We start from the raw sequence: 22129 nt of genomic DNA on the forward strand, positions 1-22129 counted from the left end.
CCTGGTCCTCCAAGGGTTGAGTTGTATTCAAGGCAGGCGGCTGTTGCGAAGCAAGGGGGATTCTCTGTTTGGAGGTGTACAGAGGATGTACAGGTGCATCCAAGAGCACCTGTTGCAGTTTCTGGTTTACAGCTCTTTCAGAACAAGGAGGGCATCTGAGTTATCCTTAGACCTAGGATCCTGATGGGGCTTTGCTCATTTTGGGGGGTCTGTCCTTAGCTACCTCAAGCCCTTTCAAAAGAGAGGTTGTGTGCAATCACACAAACAAACAAATAAATAAGGGAAGAAACATTTTGACCGTCTCTTCCCTGGGAGCTGCTGAGGGCAGAGGTGCTGTCCTGCCCTGAGCCAGCGCAAAGCCACAGCCCCTTAAAGCCTGCCTCCGCTGGTTATTTCTCTGGGCTCATCCTCAACTCCGAATACCTGTAATTTACTTTTTATTTAATTTAATTTAACATCTTTATTGGAGTGTAATTGCTTTACGTTGGTGTCTTAGTTTCTGCTTTATAACAAAGTGAATCAGCTATACATATACGTATATCCTCATATCTCCTCCCTCTTGCGTCTCCCTCCCACCCTCCCTATCCCACCCCTCTAGGTGGTCACAGAGCACCGAGCTGATCTCCCTGTGCTATGTGGCTGCTTCCCACCAGCTATCCACTTCACACACTTAGTAGTGTATATACGTCCATGCCACTCTCTCACTTTGTCCCAGCTTACCCTCCCCTCCCCGTGTCCTCAAGTCCATTCTCCACATCTGCGTCTTTATTCCCGTCTTGCCCCTAGGTTCTTCAGAACCACCCTTTTTCCTTTTTTTAGATTCCATATATATGTGTTAGCATACGGTATTTGTTTTTCTCTTTCTGACTTACTTCACTCTGTATGACAGACTCTAGGTCTATCCACCTCACTACAAATAACTCAATTTCGTTTCTTTTTATGGCTGAGTAATATTCTATTGTATATATGTGCCACATCTCCTTTATCCATTCATCTGTCGATGGACACTTAGGTTGCTTCCATGTCCTGGCTATTGTAAATAGAGCTGCAATGAACATTGTGGTACATGACTCTTTTTGAATTATGGTTTTCTCAGGGTATATGCCCAGTAGTGGGATTGCTGGGTCATATGGTAGCTCTATTTTTAGTTTTTGAAGGGACGTCCATACTGTTCTCCATAGTGGTTGTATCAATTTACATTCCCACCAACGGTGCAAGAGGGTTCCCTTTTCTCCACGCCCTCTCCAGCATTTATTGTTTGTAGAATTTTTGATGATGGCCATTCTGACCCGTGTGAGGTGATACCTCACTGTAGTTTTGATTTGCATTTCTCTAATGATTAGTGATGCGGAGCATCCTTTCATGTCCAATACCTGTAATTTAATTTCACACACCTTTATTCATCTGGCTGTTTAAACCGCCCCCTCACAACTTCCCAGCCTGATTCCTGTCAAGCCGGCCATCCCTGGGGCCTTCTTGTTCCCCACCTCTGGCTCTCCTTCCTTTCTACGCTGGACACATGACCTTCTGCTCAGCCCCATTTTATTGAAGAAACTGAGGCTTACAGAGGTGACATAACTTGCCCTATGTCCATGTAACTAGGGCAATGGCTGAGCCAAGGTCCCCAGATTGCACTCCAGTGGCCTTTCCATGTCCCCCAAGATGCCCGGTCCCTGATCCACAGCAGCAGTTCCCAGGCTTTTGGATCTTGGAACTACTTTGGAATAGGGAGAACATCCTAGGCCATGGCTGACCCCCAATTACTGAAGCACTGCTAAGAGGGGAGCAGCAGTTTGTGTCCTCAAGGCCAAGGCTTGTCCACACAGTTGGGGAGGGAAGTACTGAGGGTGAGGAGAAGGGAAGCCCTCCAGGCTGCTAGCAAGCTGCCGTTTGCTGGGCATCACGCTAAGCACTTTACCCATCTTATCGGCTCATTTTCCAGATGAAGGAAGTGTGGCTCTAGGAAGATAGGTGATTCAGCACCTGAGAGCCCGAAGTGGGATTCACACGTACGTCTGTCACCAAAGTCTGACTGGAGGTAAGAAGTCCCACCCAAGTGCGGGGTGTACCTGAGGAGGGGGTGAAGACTGGTGTCCTGCCTGCTCCCCACTGCCTATCGCATTTTCTCCCCAGACCTGTGAGCCCTCCCTGGGCTGTACTCCTGCAGAGGCTACGAGAGCAGGCACAGCCCCCAAGGCTACTGGTGACATGTTCTCAGAATGCCAGACCAACGTTGCTTTCGGAGAAACCGGTACCACTACTTTATAGCGAGTGGGGAGGGCCTCTCCTAAACCTGGCAGAGCCTCGGAATCACCTGAGGTGCCTAAAATGTACAGCTCTCCTGGACCCCACTCCAGCCTTGGAGAGGTGACCTGCTTTTCGAAGCCACTCTTCAGGAAGGAGCTGCCAGCCGGTGTGGGATTCCGCAGCGTCTTACGCTGGCCCAGCGAGATAGGGGGCACCACGGTCATTGGACAGACGAAGGAGGTGCAAAGGGAGGGGTAGCCAGCAGTCACGAGAGGCAACGCGACGGAAGGGGATGAGAAAGCCCTTCCCCAGCCAGAGGGCCCTGGGTTTGGGTCTACTCATCACCTGAGTCTTCATTTCCTCGTTTGAGTAATGGACACAGTAACCCCCATTACACAGCTAGGAGGTGTAGTCCCCACCTCAAGGCACCATGGATAACATTCAGAACTGAAGCAAAGAGACTGAGAGGGAGCCTGGCTCTGCAGGTCCTCCGCAAAGGACGGCCACCCATCAGAGGCCAAGCCAGTGGTGGGCAGAGGGGCCTTGGGTCCGCCTTTTCACTCCAGTGTTTCTCTGCAATCGGCATCCGCTGGAGAAGAGATACGAGTCATCACCGTACAGTCTTAGCGGAGTGTAACTAACTGCAGGCGGCCAGACTGCGCTATCTTTATCAGGGCTTCCTTAAGCTCAGGCCCACTCTTCTGGGATCCTGGCTGGCAGCGAGGCAGTGACATGGAGCCTGAGCACAGCCCCTGGCTGCCTTTCACAAGCTAGAAATAGGGCAGGGTACTAGGCAGGTGCTTTTCTTATCCACACCCTCTCCAGTATTACCAAAGGAGTGATAATTTGCTCTTGCGCTAGGTCCCTGACTCTGATAGATATTGCCAGGGATGTTGCCAGCGACAAAAATTGGTTTGAAGGAGGGTGAGAGAGAAATTCCTGATAACGTGCTACACACCGGGGCACCTACTGTATGCCAGGAGCTTCTCACAACCCCGGGGTGGGTGCGCTAGGCCCGACCCTGGACCAGGTCTGTTTGGACAAGCGCCATACCTTGCCTCTATTTAAGACTGTTTGTCCTCTGGTTTACTCCTGAAACAGCCAATAACCGAGCAAAGATGATCCAAAAATGGGTACAGGCGAGTGGCTATGACTCCTCACTGCCTCCCTTGGGGCTCACAGATGCCCATGAGTTGGGTGGTCTTGGCAGCCTGGGTGAAGCGAGGTGGGAGAGGACTGTGGGCTCCCTGCCTCATATACCCTCACTCACATCCATGCCCAGGAACTGGCGCTGCACAAGTGACACTGCTATTCAGGATTTCACCTCCCCTGGGCCCCATGTCTGCGTTTTGGACCTTGACCTTACTGCTTTGTTGGGGTGACCTTACCGTCTACATCTGAGCTGTGGGGCTTAGCTTTCCTTGGGCAGCCTGGGCTGGAACAGGACGATTAGCTACTCTCAATAATTACTGATACAGTCAGACTGACCGTCTGAATGCCTTTGACCATGTCGACTCCCCAGCAGCTCCCCATCACCTACGGTCAAATTCTGTACTTTTGGGGCTTCCCTGGTGGCGCAGTCGTTGGGAGTCCGCCTGCCGATGCAGGGGACACGGGTTCGTGCCCCGGTCCGGGAAGATCCCACATGCCGCATAGCGGCTGGGCCCGTGAGCCACGGCCGCTGAGCCTGCGCGTCCGGAGGCTGTGCTCCGCAATGGGAGAGGCCACAGCAGTGAGAGGCCCGCGTACCGCAAAAAAAAAAAAAAAAATCTGTACTTTTTAACTTGGTTACCAACTTTCCACTACCTAGTCCCATTCGGCGTTGAAGGCCTGCCATCCGCCAGCCCCACCAGACGCCTGTCCTCCCTGCTGCTCCTGTGTCTCCCATCACAATGCAGCTCATGTCTGTGAGGCCACCTTGGATGGTACAGGTATCTGGACCAGGGAGATCTGCACCTGAACGCTGGTTCTGAGTTTCTTTACCAGCTGAGTGACCCTGGCCAAGTCACTGTAATGCTCAGGTCTCACTGTCGAGCAAGGTTGAACTATGTCTAAAACCAGGGTACAGGCTCGGGAGGGGAGAACTACGCTTCCTGGCCTCAGAGAGCCTCTCCCGAATTCCTTCTGGCCTTAGCATCCTCACCCGCAAAATGGAAATAGGAGTGCTTCCCCTGTAGGACTGTGGAAGTGACTGACAGGGAACATGGGTCAGGGAGGGTCTGACAGCTGTCTCCTTTTCTTCCTTTTTACTATGCAACCGGCTGCATCCTCCAAAGTCAAGCTCCAGCCTTTCTTCTCTGCAACCTTAACCCCTTGCCCTTCCTAGGTCCTGATTGCCCTTCTCCCTGCTAAGCCCTCGCTTTCCCTACTTGTTTTTGGCCTGCCCAGCTGCCTGTGGCCAAGCTTCCACACGGACTCTGGGAATGCTCCCTGCAGATGCACATTTCACCCTGACTGGGGCTTCCACCCTTGCTTGTTTGCTCTGCAACCATGGACTGGTTGGACCTCAGACAGACCTCAGACACTCATCAACCCTGCCTTCCTCAGAGCTTGCGGCCAGCAATGTTCCTGACAGAGGGTTGGCAGTAGCTGCAAACTGACATCTCAGCCCGCCTGACCAGTGTGGCTGGAGTTGAGGGAAGGAGGTGGGAAAGGCCACTTCTATAATCCTTTTCCTCCACACGAGAGGTGAGCACATGCCAGGTCTCAACAGGTGGGAGTGCCTGCCCACCCTCCAGCAGAGCATAGAGGAGAGCGAGAAGGGTAAGCTCAAACACTTCCAGATGAAACTGTTAGAAAAAGTGAGGACGAGAGATCGCACAGAGTACATTATTTCAAGAACCCAGGTTATCAAAGACTTAAAGTAACAAACATACTTTTAATTGATCTATTGATAAAAACTGCTCAGCAAGGATCAGTAACCATTTCAGCCCCTACTCTGTTAGTGTCATATCCTGGGCTATTTTGAGCAACTGGGTTAACTAGTTATTTACTAACTTCATCCACAGTATTAGAAAAACAAGGTATTAGATCAGTTTAGGTGAAATGTGTGGCTGGCAGCCAAACCCAGTCCCTTATATTCCATATTTTTTCTTTAGTTCTTCTACTTTGTCGACATAAGCTTTCATGGCATCTTCCCTGGAAGTCCCTGTAAGGCATCAACAAGATTATTTGTCACAGAGGCAGCATGGTAGAAAGGTAGCAGACTTTAGAGCCCTGGTTTAATGCTCTGAGGCTCAATTTCTCACCTGTGAAGGGGGTGGTGGTTCTCCTACCTACACCTCACAGACCTGGCCAGGATTTGACTTGAAGTCCTCGAGGAGCCTGATCCACAGGCAATGCTCCATAAAGCACTGAGCCCATGTGAGTCCCCCTACTGTCATGTCAAGCCTAACATGGGGAGCTGCAGTGACTATTGGTCCTGCTGACTTTCACAGTTGGCTTTGACCTATCACCTATTTCTCTGTCGGGCTCTTATCTCCCAGAGCTGTTAAGCTGCCAGGGAAAAAACAAAGCCAGGCACCCTCTACTCCCAGAGAGAAGCTATGAGAAAAGTTCTGAGGACTCTGAGCACAGCAGCTGGCTCTCGGAGGGGAATATAGGGGACACTGGAGATACCCCTCAGAGACAGTGATGCTCAGAGTCCTGGATTCTACGGTGAAGGAGAGATACTCACTGAGAATCAGAGTGTGTTCTGGAGCAAGGGCAAGTACATGGGGCCTGGGAATGGTATGGAAATGCCCAATGAGAATGGACAGTCAGACGGGCATTCCTCTTCCAGTTACTTGCAAATCCTAGGAGTGTATTTTTTGTATTCTGGCCCCTTTTGAATTCAAGTGTTTCTCATTTGCAGGAAGACAGAGGGCTTATTCAGAAACAAGCTAGCTAGGGCACAAAAGCTGGCAGGCACTTTAGTGCCAACTTTTGGGTCTTACGGCTGCAGGTGGCACGTGATTAAGTCAGAGCTGGGATACTTCTTGCCTGCTGTTGCTTAGCGCATAATAGCTCCATTCACCAAGGCTACGATGTGCCAGCAGCTTGCCACGCATTAGTTCATTCCTTTTTTTTAGGTGCCTTTCTGGCTGGAAGGGAACTGGGGAGGGCTGCTTGGGCTAGAGGGTCACTGCCTGGCCTTGTGGGGGAGAGGGAGGTTTGGACAGGAAACCACCCCTTATTCTAAATACATATAAAGGCCAAGCCAACTCTTATCACCTCCCAGTCTGTTAGTGGCCTGGTCCCCAGCCCCTCCTCTCTCCAGATGATACCATGACTCAGAGATGGTGTTTTTGGAAAAGGCATAAGTGGTATTAGAAGAATAAGTAGGCGGCCCAGTTTTTTTTCCATCCTGGCCCCGGTCAAACTGGTTCCCCAGCATGTGCCTCATCCACTGTGTTCTCTCTCCTCACCCCTTATACTCCTTAATGAAGAGTATTTCATTACTGGGCTTCCCAAATGAGGGAAACATATTAGAACAATTACCTTTCAGCTCATTCCACGCATCCCACTTGGCCTTGCCTTTGAGGTCCAACATTCCAGGCCGTTCTTAAACAAGAGAAGGAAAGACATGAGACCTGCTGCAAGTTCTAATAAGGAACTTTATCAATCTTCTTGCCATGAAAGCTATATTTTATTACACTATTCCTTCTAGGCTCTGCTATGGAGTTAAATGGGTCTAGTACGGTGGGTTCTGCCTTCAGAAACCCACATGTACAGAAATCCAAATTTAAAATCTAGAGAAAGTAGGAGGAAAACTGTTCTCATTACTAGAGAGTCCTTGTCTTATAAGTTAAATAACTCCAAAATTTCTTTTAAAAACCGTACTTTAATTTTTTTCTTTTTTTTTTAAAACAAGTACTACAATCCATTCATCTGGTTTAAAATTCAAACACCACAAGGGGAATACTATAAAGTTTCCTCCCACTTTTCCCACCCAATTTCTCTCCCACATTATTATCAGTTTTCTGGGTGTCCTTTTCTGTGAACTGTCTGTTCATATCCTTGCCCCATTCTGCTACCAAATTGTTAGTCTATTTCTTGTTGTTTTGTGGGAATTCTGTTCGTGAGGGCAAGATTCCTTTAAGTTATACCATGGGTTTACACATATAGACCTGTTATCAGTTGCACTTGGAAAACACACTTACTACTTCCCTGCTGACCTCGTTCACTGCCACACTGAGAAGAAAGCCAAGGGGAACGATCGCAGTGCCCATAGCCTGGACCACTGTGCCTGAGAAACATCAAGTCTCCCCCCAAGTGCTTGCCAGGAAGCATTCCCAGGGATACCTGAGCGAGACTGTGCCTGCAGGATCATCAACAGAATCCTAGAACTGCACATCCTAACAGCCCTTTCGTGATGATGGAAGGGTTGTACATTTGCACTGTCCAACTCAGGGGCCACCTGCCACTTATGGCAGCTGAGCACTTGGAATGTGGCTTGTGTGACTGGGGACTGGACTGTTGATTTTATTTAAGTATTTGCCATTTAAATTTAGATAGCTGCATGTGGCTAGTGGCTACTGTATTGGACAGTGCAGCCCTAGAGGGAGCTAATCAGGAAGTGATAAGATTCCCAAGCCAGTCTACCTATACTTATGTGAAAGCAGGGCAGAGGCCAGTCTCTGTGAAAATTGTGTTTGTCAGAAAAGCTTCTCAGCCATTCTGGTGACCCCCATTTCATCTCTCCTGCCTCCCTAGGAAGATGCAGAGTTTATAAACCCAGGGTAAAACTCACCTTCACCACAAGACCTTTCTGAACTAAGCCCGCCCTGTAATCTTTGATTTGGCACTGCCCAGGATCCTTAGCAGCCAGCCCACCAGCTCCACATTCTACCCCAACTGCAGTGGAACTGGGGGCTACACTTGCCCTCCTGAACAGGGGCGGGGTGACCTCCTTCTACGCTACTATGGCCACCACCTCTGAATCCTTTCATAGACTGCATCGTGCTGTTGCCATATACTCCTGAGTTTCAGGAACTTATGGGCAGAATGAAAACTGTCCAAGGCAGAAAAGACAGGATTACAGAATATGGTTGTCCAAACCAAGGCCTCAAAATCCGTACCAAGATTTTTTGACAGGGGCCAAATGGTCATCTGGAACTGCTATCAGCAAAAACGCTTCCGACCTGCCGCAGGAAGCCAGCTGCTTCTCTGCTCCTGCCATCAGGCTTGGCCTAGCTGCCGAGTGCTCTGACTTTGATCCTGCCCATCTGGGGTGGAAGCAGTATGGTTCAACAGAACTACTACTGATCTGAGAGCTTGGAGCAAATTTCTCCCAAGCTGGGATCTTTGCTTCCTCCCAAATAGATGGAAAATGCTGGAATGAATAAAGTTCTTCCCAAACTAGGATTTGAATACTGCTATACGAGCCACGAAGAAACCAAGAACAGTGCAGGGTCTGTGAACCCCATCCAGGAACATGATCTCTGGGGAACCTCTCCCAGCTTAAACCTCAGGAATCCCATGAACTGCCTTAAGAGTAGGGCAGTAGGGCTGTGGGTGGTTTTGAGAGTGAGGTTCCCACCCAGGGATTAAGAGTTCCAGCACCAACCAAGGCTGCTGAGCCTGCTTTGATGAGTCTCGGCCCTCACTCATTTGATGAACCTCAGCATACCTATATTTATGTCACCCATAGTTGCTTGTTTGTAGCGGCTGTAGATGAACAGCATCTCATCGTCTGCTGGCTTGGTCTTGAGGTGCTTAACTTCCTCAGCAGCTTTCTCAAACTCAGCCTAAAGTCGAGGGAGAGAAGAGGCCTGAATAGAGCACAGTAGTGGGGATGGGGGGGCTGGAAAGGCAGCACTCGCTCTTGCAGTGCAGGTGAGGAAAAGCAGTCTTTCCTCAACTCAACAGCACGGCTAGAAAGATTCAGCAAAACCAGGAGGGGAAGCACATCGGTTCACTCATTTGATGAACAACTATGCATTGGGCTCTCTCACTATACTAGGTATCAGGTACTGGAAACAGAGGTGAAGGAGACAGCCTACGACTGCCTGCAGTGGGCATACACTTCACAGAAAAGGCAGCGTGGCCAACTCCCTGGCCAGAAAAGGGTCCCAGGACAGCCCTGACTTGCGGATAGGGCTGGCACTGCGTGACTGAAATAGCTGAGAAAGGAATAGGGCATGAGCGCAGCAGTGTCAGCGTCCAGAGCCCGCTGGCCCCCTCCCCCTGAGAGAGGGCATCCAGCGCCGACCTCTGACCCAGTGCCTGACTGGAGGGAGGGTAGAGGAGCCAAAGGTCGCCCCACACTGCTAGGTCCCAGAAAAGCGTCTACAGTCGAAGGAGGGAAAGACCTCTAGGTCACCCCTTCTCACGCCGGACACTCAGCCCCTACTTTCCCTGACCTCCAGGCTCTCAACCACAGCCTCCTTGCTTCTCCACTCTGTATGGCGCCCCTACTCCTGCCGTGTCCTTCCGAATGGGGCACACGGTCCCCTTACTCTTTCGATCCATGTAACCCACTACATCCTATCTGTCTTCCTAGGACCCTCGCCTCCAACCCCAATTCCTGCTTCACTGCGAAGTCCTCCCCATGGGCACCTTGCCAGCAGTTGCGGGCTAAGAAGCGGTGTTGTGAGTCCAAACACGGAAAGTTCCGCTTACAGGGCTCTCTGTCCAAAGAGTGCGCTGGGCATGGGTCCAGGAAGAACAGCAGAGCCGGAAGTTAAAGACCTTGCAGGGTTGTGTCTGCGGGATGATCCCCGCGCCAGCCTCCCGCCCCGTGGCACCTTCGCAGCTAGGCTGGGCACACGTTATACCTGAGACATGCCGGCGGCGTTACAACGATTCCAGGAAGCCCGCGAAGACGGCGAGGAGCAGTAAGCAGTCGCACAAGAGTCAACTGCCAGCGCCTTCAGAGGCGCAGCCGCAGGCCTCCCCAACAGCGCTCAGGAGAGCAAGAGGCAGCCAATCAGGAGCCAGCTGTACGCTGGGGGCGTGCCCAGCCTCGCTCACGGCCTGCCTCTCCGCAACGCAGGAGGGTTTGCTCGCGCATGCGCACCAGGGAGGAGACGCAGGGGACGCCGGGAGCAGGTGGGGACTGCGGAAGTAGGGCGCTTTCCATTGTGAGGGCGGTCAGGCCGGGGTGAGGATTCGGTTGCGGGCCACTGAAGGGGGTGACCTGCGAGGCAGAGGAGGGGGGGGGGGGTGGAAGCTGAAGGGCGGAGGTTTTAAAATTTGTTTTATTAAATCTTGTGTCCGGCCGGAAGTTGCACCGTTGGACAAGTAACCTCTCGGGCTTGGGGAGGGCGAGGGTCCCACCCCTCTCAGGGGACCAGAAGAGGCCCTCTGGCGATGGTCCCTGGAGAATCTCGCGAGGGTGGGAAGCTGGACTGTGTTCCCGAAGGGCAAAACCGAGACCTCTTCCTTTGAATTTTTGGCACGTTCTGTGGCTTGCTGGTGGCCGTAGTTTGCAGTCCTGTTTTGTTTGTGTGCAGTAATCCATCTGGTGCGTCAAAGTCAGGGACAGTGTTTTATTTGTCTGGACTTAACAAACTTGGCCCGGACTAGGTGCTCAGCAGATATCTGTTAAGTAAATGACTCCTTCATTCATGAATGCGTACTGAATGGTCGGGTATCTTGCGCAGTTCTAGACCTTGGGAATACAGCAGTGAATAAAACAGATAAATCCTTGCATTCCTGGAACTTACATTGGGGCTAGTAGTGAATAACATCAGTTAAATAGTTTGCTGGGGGATAGGGAGTTGGAAGTTTGCAGTTTTACATGGGGGGGGGCGGGTGGAGGGTTAAGGGAAGGTAACATTTGAGAGAGGCCCTCAAGGAGAGGAGGGAGCATTCCAGGCAGAAAGTTAGTGTAAATGTGTGAGCAGGGAGTGAGGGAAAGTTAGGAGATGAGGCTGGAGAGTTAAGGAGGTGGCAGGCTGGCTACATGATGCAGAACTTTGACTTTTATTCTGAGTGAAATGGGAAGTTAGAGGCTTCTGAGCAGAGAATGAGGAGACTGAGGGGGGCAGCTTTGCAAGGTTGTTACAGAGGCCGATGTTCTCCATGGGAGAACGGAACAGCACAGGTGGATGGGAGAGTTTGAGGGTGATGCCTAAGAGACCCAAAGGGAGAATTTTGTGGCAGCGGTTACAAAGGAGCTGGGTGCAAGGAGGGAATTGATGGAAAATAATTCTCTGGAGAGCTTTCAAAAAAGAGAGACCATTCCTCTTCAATTCCTAATTTGTAACGAGATGAGTGGAGTACAGATCCACGCCCCCAGCCCCCCTCTCCCCCGTGCCATTAATTTATAGCTGAGGTGTTTAGACTAAAGAAAGTCTAGGTAGAAGCTTTCAGATATAAGTTCGTAACTTAATAGAGGTCAGGCTTTGTGAAAAGGGAAGAAGTGGAGATGCAATAGCAGGGAACACATCTAGTCTTCAAGTCTATGAATAATCTTGTTTGAGAAAGCAAAGCCAAACTAACAAAAATTTTGGAATTAACTTTGGGGAAATTACATTTGAATTGTAAGAGATGTGAGTGTCTTCCAAAATGACAGTTCAGGACTGTCTTCACTCCTAGGCTCAGATGGAGCTTGGATTCACTTTTGCTCCATCATCTGGTGCTTACAGCCTTCTTGATGGAAATGCAGATTATTCCCTGTGTGGGTCAGATTTGCAGTCAAATATATCTTCCAGTCAGTAGGTTTTAACACGAGGTTATTGTGTTTGGCACATCTGAAAAGGTTAGGTACCTCTGATAATGTAATTTTGTTTATATTCCTCCAAGGTTGGCTGGTGTGATTGAGTTCTGAATGGAGCTAAACATTGCAGAGAGCACGGCTAGTGTTTTAAATTAACTTGGCAGTCTCCAGTTTAAGTGGGGTTGATTTGTTGGTTCCTTTTTTTGGAAGATACTCCACTTTCCTTAAAAACCAACCTTGCACATGGTGGTTTTGTGCCCAGGTTAGTCTATAAAAGTTGCTTAAAGCAACTAAAGTATGGAACTAGTAGGGACTGTGGATCCCAGGGAGCAGGGTGCTATGTGATCTTGACAAGGAGGAGAAGAGTGTTTTTCCTTGTTAGAGGGCCCAGCCTAGGCCAAGTTTTGAAATAGCTGAAGGCATGCTTTTTGTCTTACTGCTTCCTTCCCTCACTTCTCAGTGACCTATTTTTTGTAACCTCCATCTGTGGAAATACTGCCTTATGCCCTGCATTACCATCTCTAGTCTAGGGATTTGAAATGCCATTCAGCTTTTAGCATAGAGGGTAACAAGTCAGCAGCTGGGATTTAATTTTTAAAAGTAAATTTTAGAGTGTATTTGGGGTTAATAAATTGTATGAATTTTTTAATTCTATGTTTTGACAGTACTGGAAAGGAAATTGCTCTTCATATCCCGTGAAAAGACAAGTTCGTTGGCTCTGTTTATATCCTTTTAGCGACAATCACAGTTTGTAATTATTTTTTGTAATTATTTTCTTTACATTTATTTTAGTTTACTCTTCTACTGTCTGAGCCCCCTTGCCTGCGTAAGCCAGGGAAGACAGGGATCACTGTGTATAAATCAACGCTCCGTCTCCAAGTGCCGGGCACTTGTTAGGCACTTAAATTTTGGGTGAATGAACAGAGTGCTTTTTTCTCTATGAAACGTATTCCTTCTGATTAGCCATGAACTTAGAAACTAAGTTTATTAGAACTGAATGTGAAACTGTGGGTTAAAGTAGATGAACTCTTGTGCAAGGGCCGTGTAGTCTCTTTGTTACACCCCCGGCCTTGGAAACAGAACACCTGATATGTTAAGGGAAGATGGGAACCTGATGAGCCAGCTCGTTAGCCTGATCGACCGTCCTAGTTAGTGGAGAGGCCATTATCATTATTGCAGCTTGCCCTCACATCCTTGGGTTGCCAGTTTTGACTACTCACAGGCTTCACTTGCTGGGTCTCAGTGGAAAGCCAGATGGGCAAGTTATATTAACAGGTGAAAGCAGTTCTTGCCCGGTAGGTGTGGATAATAGTTTAATATTTCTTGGTATAAACTAAACCTCTAATTTCTAAGAGTAACCTAGCCATTAAAATGTGAAAATCAATAAAAAGCTTTACAGTAAAGCTTCAGTAGAAGGCAAGGGTTAGAGTATTCACAAATGATGGATTATATTCATTTAGTATTTGTTTTCCAGTTTCTTGGAATGTGACTCCTGAGGCATGGCTCCACCAAAGCTGGGAGGAGAACAGTGTGTTTTAAAGGGAAGGAGGTGTTATTGAACCCAGCTGGGGTCTGCTAGCCCGATGGGCGGCAAAGCCAGTCTACTAACATGGGCTTGTGGTGAAGGAATGCACAGCGTTTACTGTACAGCAGGGCACCAAGCAAGGGAGTGGGAGAAGCCTCCTAGCCACTCCAACTTGATCTTTGAGTTAGGGGGGTTTTTAAAAGGGGAAGAACAAAGAGGCTGGGATTAATCATTGTTTTGTGACATTTCTTAATTGTAGTTTCTAGTTTTGGGAGTCAAGATGTCTCTGGTTTACCATTCTCTGGCCAGGTGGTCCATGGCTTGGGGATCTGTTAGCTCATCTTGCCCTGGAGAACCAACCTGAGTTTGTACGTTAATGATGATGTCTATAATAGCAATTTTAGTACGCTAAAGATGTTATCGACAACAGCAATTGTAGTCATCTGACTCTGGTTGATTAGTGCTCAGTTAGCACAGGTTTGGGGTCTGAGGGGACAAGAAAGGGAATAAAATTTTGGGTAAAGATATTAATCATAAACTTGGTAAGGGAACTCAGTTTTAGGGGGACTTGGGTTCAGAGGCACTTGCGAAATGCTTCTGGGACAGGAGTGGAGAGAGCTGGGCAGAGTTGGGCGCCTTTGTTTTGTGAAGGGTGGGGAGGTGACAGCTGAGGGGATGGCGTAAAAACGTACCATAGCTTTTCTTTCCTTTCTTCTTCTTTTTTTTTTTTTTATTCCTTTTCCCCTCTTATGTGTCTTTTCCTTTTCTGATGATGTAACTGGTGAGGGGAGGCCTGGCAGCTGGAGGTCTCAACCAGCCCTTCCCCTTTGCCATTGTTTTCTTCCTTTGGGTGTTCGTATTCAGAGAAGTTGCAGCAAGTTGGGTGAGAGGAGAATGGGTGTGTGTGTGGTTCTCACCTTTCCCTTCTCCTGATTTTGCCCAGCCAGCATGGCTCGGGGTCGGGGTTGGTTTGGGCTTAGTTGAGACATGGAGACCAGGGCTTGGATGGGGGTCAGGGTTCCTGGCGGAAAGTGTCCTACACTGGCTGGGAGTAAGGAAGGAAGGAAGGGAAGACTTTAGAGTTACTTATATGTAAGTTGGTCGTGCAGTGGTCAAGTATTCTGTTTAGAAATACTTATGACTATGGGCAGGAATAATGAAGTGTTTTATGAAGTTATCTTGCGCTCAGTACTGTAGTTCTTGTTCAGCTTCATTAGAAGTATAAACTCTCTTCTAAATCTACATTGTCTTCCTCATCTTTGCCTATTAACCTAGCTCCTAGTTGCACATGACAAGCACTTGGTAAATGCTTTGGAACTAGGTTGTTAGAGATGATTTTTCTAGTGAGCTCTTTTATTGCCTGTCAACAAAAAAAATTAGAAATATTAAAATCTGATGACAAATGATTTAGCTGATAATTCTTTTGGAGATAATGCCATTTTAAAAAACTTTGTTTTGAGATAATGCCATTAAAAAAAAACCTTATTTTTATTTTGAGATAATTGTAGACTTATGTGCTCCCCAGCTCCCCCAGCATGAGGGATCTTAGTTCCCCGACCAGGGATCGAACCTGTGCCCTCTTCAGTGGAAGCACTGGACGGCCAGGGAAGTCCCTATGTGCTCTTATTGTTAAATAACACAGAGATCCTTTGTACGCTTTACCCATTTATCCCAGTGGTAATGGCTTGTACAACTATAGTACATGCCACAAACAGTACATTGACATTGATATGTTGAGGATACAGAACATTTCCATCATCATCCTTATGTTGCCCTGTGATAGCCACAGCTGCTTCCCTCCTGCCCCTCCCCCTCCCCTGCTGCTGGCAGCCAGGAATGTGTTCTCTCTATTGCTATAATTTGTCATTTCAAGAATGCTCTATAAGTGAAATCATGTAGTTTGTAATCTTTTGGGATTGGCTTTTTTACTCAGCACAACTCTCTGGTGGTTCATCCAGATTGTTGTGTGTACCAGTAGTTCTTTCTTATTGCTGAGTGTATTCCATCATATGGATGAACCAGTTTGTTTAACCATTCACCTGTTGAAGGACAAAGCTGCTGCTAGTACAGAATCTGTACTCATGTACAGGGTTTTCTGTGAACATGTTTTCATTTTTCTGGGATAAATGCCCAGGAGTGCAAATCTGGGCCATATGGCCATTCCATGTTTGGTTTTGTAAGAAACTGCCGTTGTGGCTACACCCTTTTATTATACATTCCTACCATTATACATCCCTCCTATTCATGTACAGGGTTTTCTGTGAACATGTTTTCATTTTTCTGGGATAAATGCCCAGGAGTGCAAATCTGGGCCATATGGCCATTCCATGTTTGGTTTTGTAAGAAACCGCTGTTGTGGCTACACCCTTATACATTCCTACCTTATACATTCCTACCAGCAGTGAATGAGAGATCCAGTTTCTCCATATCTTTGCCAGCATTTGGTGTTATCACTTTTTTATTTTAGGCATTCTGATAGGTGTGTAGTGGTATCTCATTATGGTTTAGATTTGCATTCCCTAATGACTAACGATGTTGAACATATTTTCATGTGTTTATTTGTGCAATCTGTATATCTCTTCTGTGAAATTTCTGTGTCTTTTGCACGTGTTTAAATTGGATTTTTTTTAATGTTGAATTTTGGGAGTTCTTAATATAGTCCAGATACTATTCCTTTGTTGGATATGTGGTTTGCAAATGTTTTCTTCCAGTTTTTATTTTGTTTTTTCATCCTCTTAACAGTCTTCCACAGAGCATAAGTTGAAATCCAGTTCTTACAATATTTTCTTTTGTGGATTACACTTTTGGTATCAAGTCTAATAAATCTTTGCCTAGCCCTAGATCCTGAAGATTTTCTCCTATTTTTTGTAAAAGTTTTATAGTTTTGCATTTTAAAATTAACATAATGAGGTTTAGTTAATTTTTGTATAAGGTGTAAGATTTAGGTTGAGGTTCTCCCCCCCTCCCCTGCCCCCTTGGATGTCTAATTGCTGCAGCACCATTTGTTGAAAAGATATCTTTCCTCTATTGAACTGATTTTGCACATTTGTCAGTAATCTATTGGGCATATTTATGTGGTCTTTTCTGGGTTCTGTCTTCTGTTGATCTATGTATCTATTCCTCCACCAGTACCACACAGTTCTGATTATTGTAGCTGTATAATAAGTCTTGAAATTGGGTAAAGCAATTCTTCCTACTTTATTCTTTTTCAAAATTTTTTTAGCTATTCTAGTTATTTTCCCAATCCATATGAATTTTAGAATAATCTTGTCCGTGTCTACAAAAGAAAAAATCTTGCTGTGATTTTGAACAGAAATTGTGTTAAACTTGAATATCAATTTGGAGAGAATTGATATTTTTACCATGTCTATGAACACAGCATGTTTCTCCATTTATTTTGATCTTTGTTTCTTTCATCAGCAGTTTGTAGTTTTCAGTGTAAGTCCTGTGCATGTTTTGGTAGATTTATACCTGAACATTTAATTGTTTTTGAGTGATTGCAAATGGTATTATACTTTTAATTGTGTCCATGTGTTCATTACTAGTATATAGAAATACGATTTTTTTTTGTATTTGTACAATTGTTTATCTTGTATCCTGTGACTTTGCTGAATTCACTTATTCTAGAAGTGGTTTTTTATTTGTTTGTTTTGTGTTTGTTAGATTCCTGTTCCTTGGCATTTTCTATGTAGATTCATTTGCAGATAGGGACAGTTTAATTTCTGACGTATGTGCCTTTTATTTCCTTTTCTTGCCTTATTGCACTGACTAGAACTTCCAGCCCTATGTTGAATAAGAGTGATGAGAGTGGATATCCTTGCCTTGTTCCTGATCTTCGGGGGAGGGCATTCAGTCTTTTACCATTAAGTGTAATGTTAGCTGTAGGTTATTTTGTAGGTGCTCTTTATCAAATTGAGGAAGTTCCCCTCTCTTTCTGAGAATTCTCATTATGAATGAATGTTGAAATTTGTCAGATACTTTTTCTGCATCAATTGGTATGATTTTGTGATTTTTTTTTCTTTAGTTTGTTAATGTGGTAGATTACATTGCTTGCTTTTTGAATATTGAACTAGACTTGCTTCCCTGGAAGAAACCCCACTTGGTTGTGGTGTATAATTCTTTGTGTATATTGTTGAATTCTATTTGCTAATATTTTAAGGATGTTTATGTCTGTATTCATAAGGGATATTGGTCTGTGGTTTTCTTTTTTATAATGTCTTTGTCTGGTGTGTTATCCTGTAACTATTAGCTTCATAAAATGAATTAGGAAATGTTCCCTCCTCTTCTGTTTTCTAGAAGTGATTGTGTAGAATTGATGTTAATTCTTTAAGTGTTTTGTAGAATTCTCCAGTGAAACCTACTGGGCCTGGTGATTTTTCTTGTGGGAGTTTCAAAATTCTGAATTCAGTTTCCTTAATAGTTCCCATTCAGATTATCTATTTCATATTGGATTAGCAGTAGTAGTTTGTGTTCTTCAAGGAATTGACCCATTTTATCTAAGCTGTGAAATGCGCATATGTAGATTTGTTAATAGTATTCACTTATTACCCTCATGGTGTATGCAGACTCTTTGATGATATTCTCTGTTTTGTTTCTGATATTGGTCATTTACATCTTCTCTCTTTTTTTTGCCAGTCTTGCACAGGATTTGTCAATTTTTTTGATCTTTCTAAAGAACTAGCTCTTTTTTCATTGACTTTCTCTTTACCATTTTTCTATTTTCAACTTTATTGATTTCTGTTCTTTATTATTTCTTTCCTTCTGCCTACTTTGGGTTGTTTTGCTTTTCTTTTTCTAGGTTCTTGAGGCGAGAGCTTCCTGACTCTCCACTGGGCCCCCTCTGACACTACCTGCTTTGTTAAATTAACATTTGTTAAGTGGAGCACAGATTGCTGGATGGTGAGCTGTGGCCAGCAGAGGACCATAGAGAAATTGAAATAGAGAAGTTTATTACTCACAGGTCCTGGAGGGAGTACATGGCACTCCTCGAGGGGCCAGATGACGAGGTCAAGACTGGGTGCAGAGAGAGAGAGCGAGCAACAGGGCCTGGAGCACATGGCTTTATTAGGGTCTATGGGTGGAATGCTTTGGGGTTCCCAGGCTAAGGCCAGATTGGTCAATTCAGATGGGAAGTACAGGGTTCTAGTAAGCTCCATGGGGGTTTTATCTAAGGGGTGTGTAAGGGGCAGGCCCTGGGAGGCAGGGGAAACTGGTGATCACAGGGGCTGTTGGAGAAGTCATATCAGGAGCTCGTATTTGCTTGTGACTCTGAGGGCTGCTATCTAGGGCACATGCTTGCATGAGGGGGCAAGTTTCAGTTTAAGGTCCCTGTGGGCCACACAGCCAGCAAAATGGATGCCGAGGTAGCAATACTGTGGGGTAGCTTAGCTAAACTCTCCACAGCGCCCCAGTGTGGAAGGGGAAGGACTTTTATTACTGTGGAGGTGGAAGTCTGAGCTCTGCAGGTGGTCTCCACTGACTCTGAGATGCAGGGAGTCAAGCTCATTATTGTCCAACTCCCTACTCAGCCTTCTCTGATGTGACCCTGGCAGGGGCTGGGGCTCCTCATTAAAGCCTGGGAAGGGTAGACGTCTAGGCTCTAGCTCTGCCTTTGCTCATGGCAGTGGGGCTGCAGTTTTTTATGTGATTTCTGGCTGGATTCGAGGGCTCATTTGTCTAAAAGTTTTGGCTGTCTTGGCTAGGCTGTCCCTTTCCTGGTCCTTTGGCTAGAGAGAGCAGGCTTTGTTCAAGCTTTTTTTTTTTTTTTTTTTTCCCTGCACCTGTTCGTGTTTCTGGGTTGCTGACTTCTTCAGCTCTGTGTCTGAGACATATGAAAACCCAGGGACCACTCCACCATGTTGTTCCTCAGGTCTACAGGTCCCTGGCCAGTCTGCCACCCTCCCTCCACTTTTTTGATCCTCTTATGTTTGTTTTATAGATAATGTCCAGGATTTTTAGTTGTACTTTAGCAGGAAGCATAGGGAAAAGTACATCTACTCCATCTTCCCAGAAGCAGAGAACAGTACCGCTTAAAAATCATTAGTATTATTTTCTCTGTGAATTACACTAGATTCTGAATTTGTAACTTAAGTTCTGGCTATTAAAGTTGAATACAGACTCATTGTTCTCCATTCTTTTCAGGAGAGCATTAGTTCTGTTTTGGCTATGTGAAAGCTGTTACATGTGGTTAAACTTGAAACTTACCAAATTCAATAGCAGGATATTTTTCTTCTGAAGAAGCCAAGTGGTAGGGGAATATAGCCAACATTTTATAATAACTATAAATGGAGTAGAACCTTTAAAAAATGTACAGTGGTAACTTATATAATATTGTATAGCAACTATACTTAAATGAAAAAAAAAACAGCCAACTGGTCAGATACTTATTGGTTTGCCATTAAAAGTGAGTTTCAGTAAGGCCAAATTCAACTTTAGCTAGTGCTTGTATAATGTACATTTTAAAATATTACCTTAGAAACAGTTTATTTTAAAAAGCATCCTTCCTGGGATGAGTGATACGAACAGTAAGTTTTGAATTTATCTTAACAGTGCTTTCTGATTAAGTGTGAAAGTAATGGGAACGTTGCTCCAGTGAAACTGGTTGTTCTGTATTAGAGTCTGCCAAATACATTATTTGTGTGATATAATAGGTAGCTCTTGATGGAAGTCACAAGACGTTATATCCTGGTCTTGGCTCTGCTACTGAGTTAGCATCATTGTTCTTGACTCACACATCCTTTGTTTCCTCATCTGTAAAATGGGGACACTTGGACCTGCTTTGCTGATAGGTAATTGAGGATTACTAATGATGTTTCTGAAGCATTTAACACAATGTTTGACACATGCTGAGTAGCTATTATTATCATCATTAATGCTGTTTATTAAAGCAGAAACCTTGAAGCAAATTCATAACAAAATTAGAGGTTAAAGAACTTGCTCCTATCCTCATTATAAGGTCGTAGAGTTGAGACTGAGGAGTCTGTGGCTTTTCTTCATTGACTCCATTATAATTTTTCAGGAACTGTTTGCAGTACCATTTAATATGGATTGGTGTAATAACAGACAGTTTTTTGTTTTTTTTTTCTTGGCCTGTTTGAGTTGGGTTCCTGGACCCAGTTCCAATGTGTGTGTGTGGAGACTTCCCCACATCAACAATCAATTCTTGGTTGCTAGCAGGTATACAAAAGTTCAACTCATTTCTGACACTGTCTGCCCAGAGATAGAATCGGATTCCATAGACAAAGGGCTCAGTCCCACAATACCTCCCTCCACTTCAGAGACCAGTCACAAGTTGTTACCTGTGCTTTTGACCAGCTACAGATTGGAGGTTCTGATGATTCCTCCAATTCAGGATGCCAATTGCAAGTCCAGGTTGTAACCTATACTTCTGATTAACTGGCCGTAAATCAGAGGTTCCCACGACTCCCTCTTGGGGTTCACTTAGTTTGTTAGAAGGGCTCCCAGAACTCAGGGAAACCTGTTTACTCACTAGATTACTGATTTATTATAAAAGGATATAAATCAACAGCCAGATGAGATACGAAGGTCAAGGTCCTGAACAAAGGGGCTTCTGTCCTCATGGTGGATGGGGCCAAGCATGGGGGCATGTGGAAGTGTTCTGGTTTCCCAATGTGGAAGCTCTCTGAAAAGGTCCCAAAAGCTGTCCTTTTGGGTTTTTTTATGGAGGCTTTGTTACGTAGTCATGATTGACTAAATCACTGGCCAGTGGTGATTGACTCAACTTCCGGCAGAGAGTGGGACTGAAAGTTGGTTCTCCTGACAACCAGCCCCCACCTTTGGGTGGGATCCCGAAAGTCACCTTCCCTGAAGTGTTTTCAGGAACTGAGGACAAGAGACCAAATATCATCCCATCGTTCAGGAAATTCCAAGAGTTTTGGGAGCTGTGAGCCAGGAACTGTGAATGAAGACCAAATATATATTTTTCCTACAAATGACAATAATGCAGTGGTAGTGAGGCTTCACTGTAACTCTAGTTCATGTTTTAATAATTAGGTTACTTTTGAAAATGAAAGTTTTAGTTTAAGCAAACATAATGTTAAAACAGTCACTTTTGCCCCTTTACCCACCACCTCCCTCTGTAAGAACACCTTTCCCCCCTTCTATATATGTCTTTGCACTTTGGCATTTGTATTAGTCTCTTGGGGTTGCTATAACAAAGTATCACAAAGTGGGTGGCTTAAAACAACAGATATTTATTGTCCCACAGTTCTGGAGGCTAGAAGTCCAAAATCAGTGAGCAGGGTTGATTCCCTCTGAGGGCTGTGAGGGGGAATCTGTTCCATGCCTCTCTCTTAGCTTCTGGTAGCCCCAGGCATTCCTTGGCTTGTAGGTGCATCACTTCAGTCCACCATCTTCGCATGGTGTTTTCCTGTGTTTCTGTCTTCACAAGGCCCTCTTCTTTTATAAGGACACTGGTCATATTGGATATGAGGCCCAGCCTACTCCAGTATGATCTCACCTTAATGAGTTACGTCTTCAACAACTGTATTTACAAATAAGGTCACATTCTGAGGTCCTGGGTGGGAGTTAGGACTTCAACATGTTTTTTTAGGGGGGGCACAGTACAATCCGCAACAGCATTCATCTAAAAATCAGAAATAAGCAAATTGGTACTAAAAACACAGCCCTTTTTGCCTCATGCATTATTGTGTCACAGTGGGGGGAAAACTGAGAGCAAAGGAGGACTAAGTGGG

General features: G+C 45.8%; 2 protein-coding genes across 6 annotated transcripts in view; one reads left to right on the top strand and one right to left on the bottom strand.

Moving 5' to 3' along the window:
• Positions 1–5105: 5105 nt before the first annotated feature.
• Positions 5106–10146, bottom strand: DBI (diazepam binding inhibitor, acyl-CoA binding protein). 2 transcript variants are annotated; one of them, XM_004276505.4, is made up of 4 exons: positions 10005–10146; positions 8858–8975; positions 6727–6789; positions 5106–5395 (listed from the first exon to the last, which is right to left on the bottom strand). In XM_004276505.4, exons 1-4 carry the CDS (start codon positions 10011–10013, stop codon positions 5322–5324), a joined length of 264 nt encoding a protein of 87 aa, XP_004276553.1. In that variant the 5' UTR covers positions 10014–10146; the 3' UTR covers positions 5106–5321. The 2 variants fall into 2 exon arrangements, with proteins under 2 accessions (XP_004276553.1, XP_049568189.1); XM_049712232.1 differs by lacking the exon at positions 10005–10146 and adding an exon at positions 9850–9873.
• A 5-nt stretch (positions 10147–10151) lies between these two features.
• C7H2orf76 (chromosome 7 C2orf76 homolog) overlaps positions 10152–22129 on the top strand; it is an 86532-nt gene continuing 74554 nt past the window's right edge. Inside the window, exon 1 of one of the 4 annotated variants that reach the window (XM_033440380.2) lies at positions 10152–10278. In XM_033440380.2, coding sequence (XP_033296271.1) covers positions 10239–10278 — 40 coding nt within the window. In that variant the 5' untranslated portion in view covers positions 10152–10238. Of the gene's footprint in view, positions 10331–12555; positions 12598–22129 lie in introns of those variants that run through there. The other 3 variants (XM_004276504.3, XM_033440377.2, XM_033440378.2) reach the window with 3 other exon arrangements.

This window comes from Orcinus orca, chromosome 7 (assembly GCF_937001465.1).
Source record: "Orcinus orca chromosome 7, mOrcOrc1.1, whole genome shotgun sequence".
NCBI classification, from domain to species: domain Eukaryota; kingdom Metazoa; phylum Chordata; class Mammalia; order Artiodactyla; family Delphinidae; genus Orcinus; species Orcinus orca.

Coding starts and splice junctions, on each gene's coding strand:
- DBI (XM_004276505.4), bottom strand. Junction 6,790..8,857: donor TATGGGTGACATAAATATAG/GTATGCTGAGGT, acceptor CTCTTGTTTAAG/AACGGCCTGGAATGTTGGAC. Junction 5,396..6,726: donor TGCGTGGAATGAGCTGAAAG/GTAATTGTTCTA, acceptor GATGCCTTACAG/GGACTTCCAGGGAAGATGCC.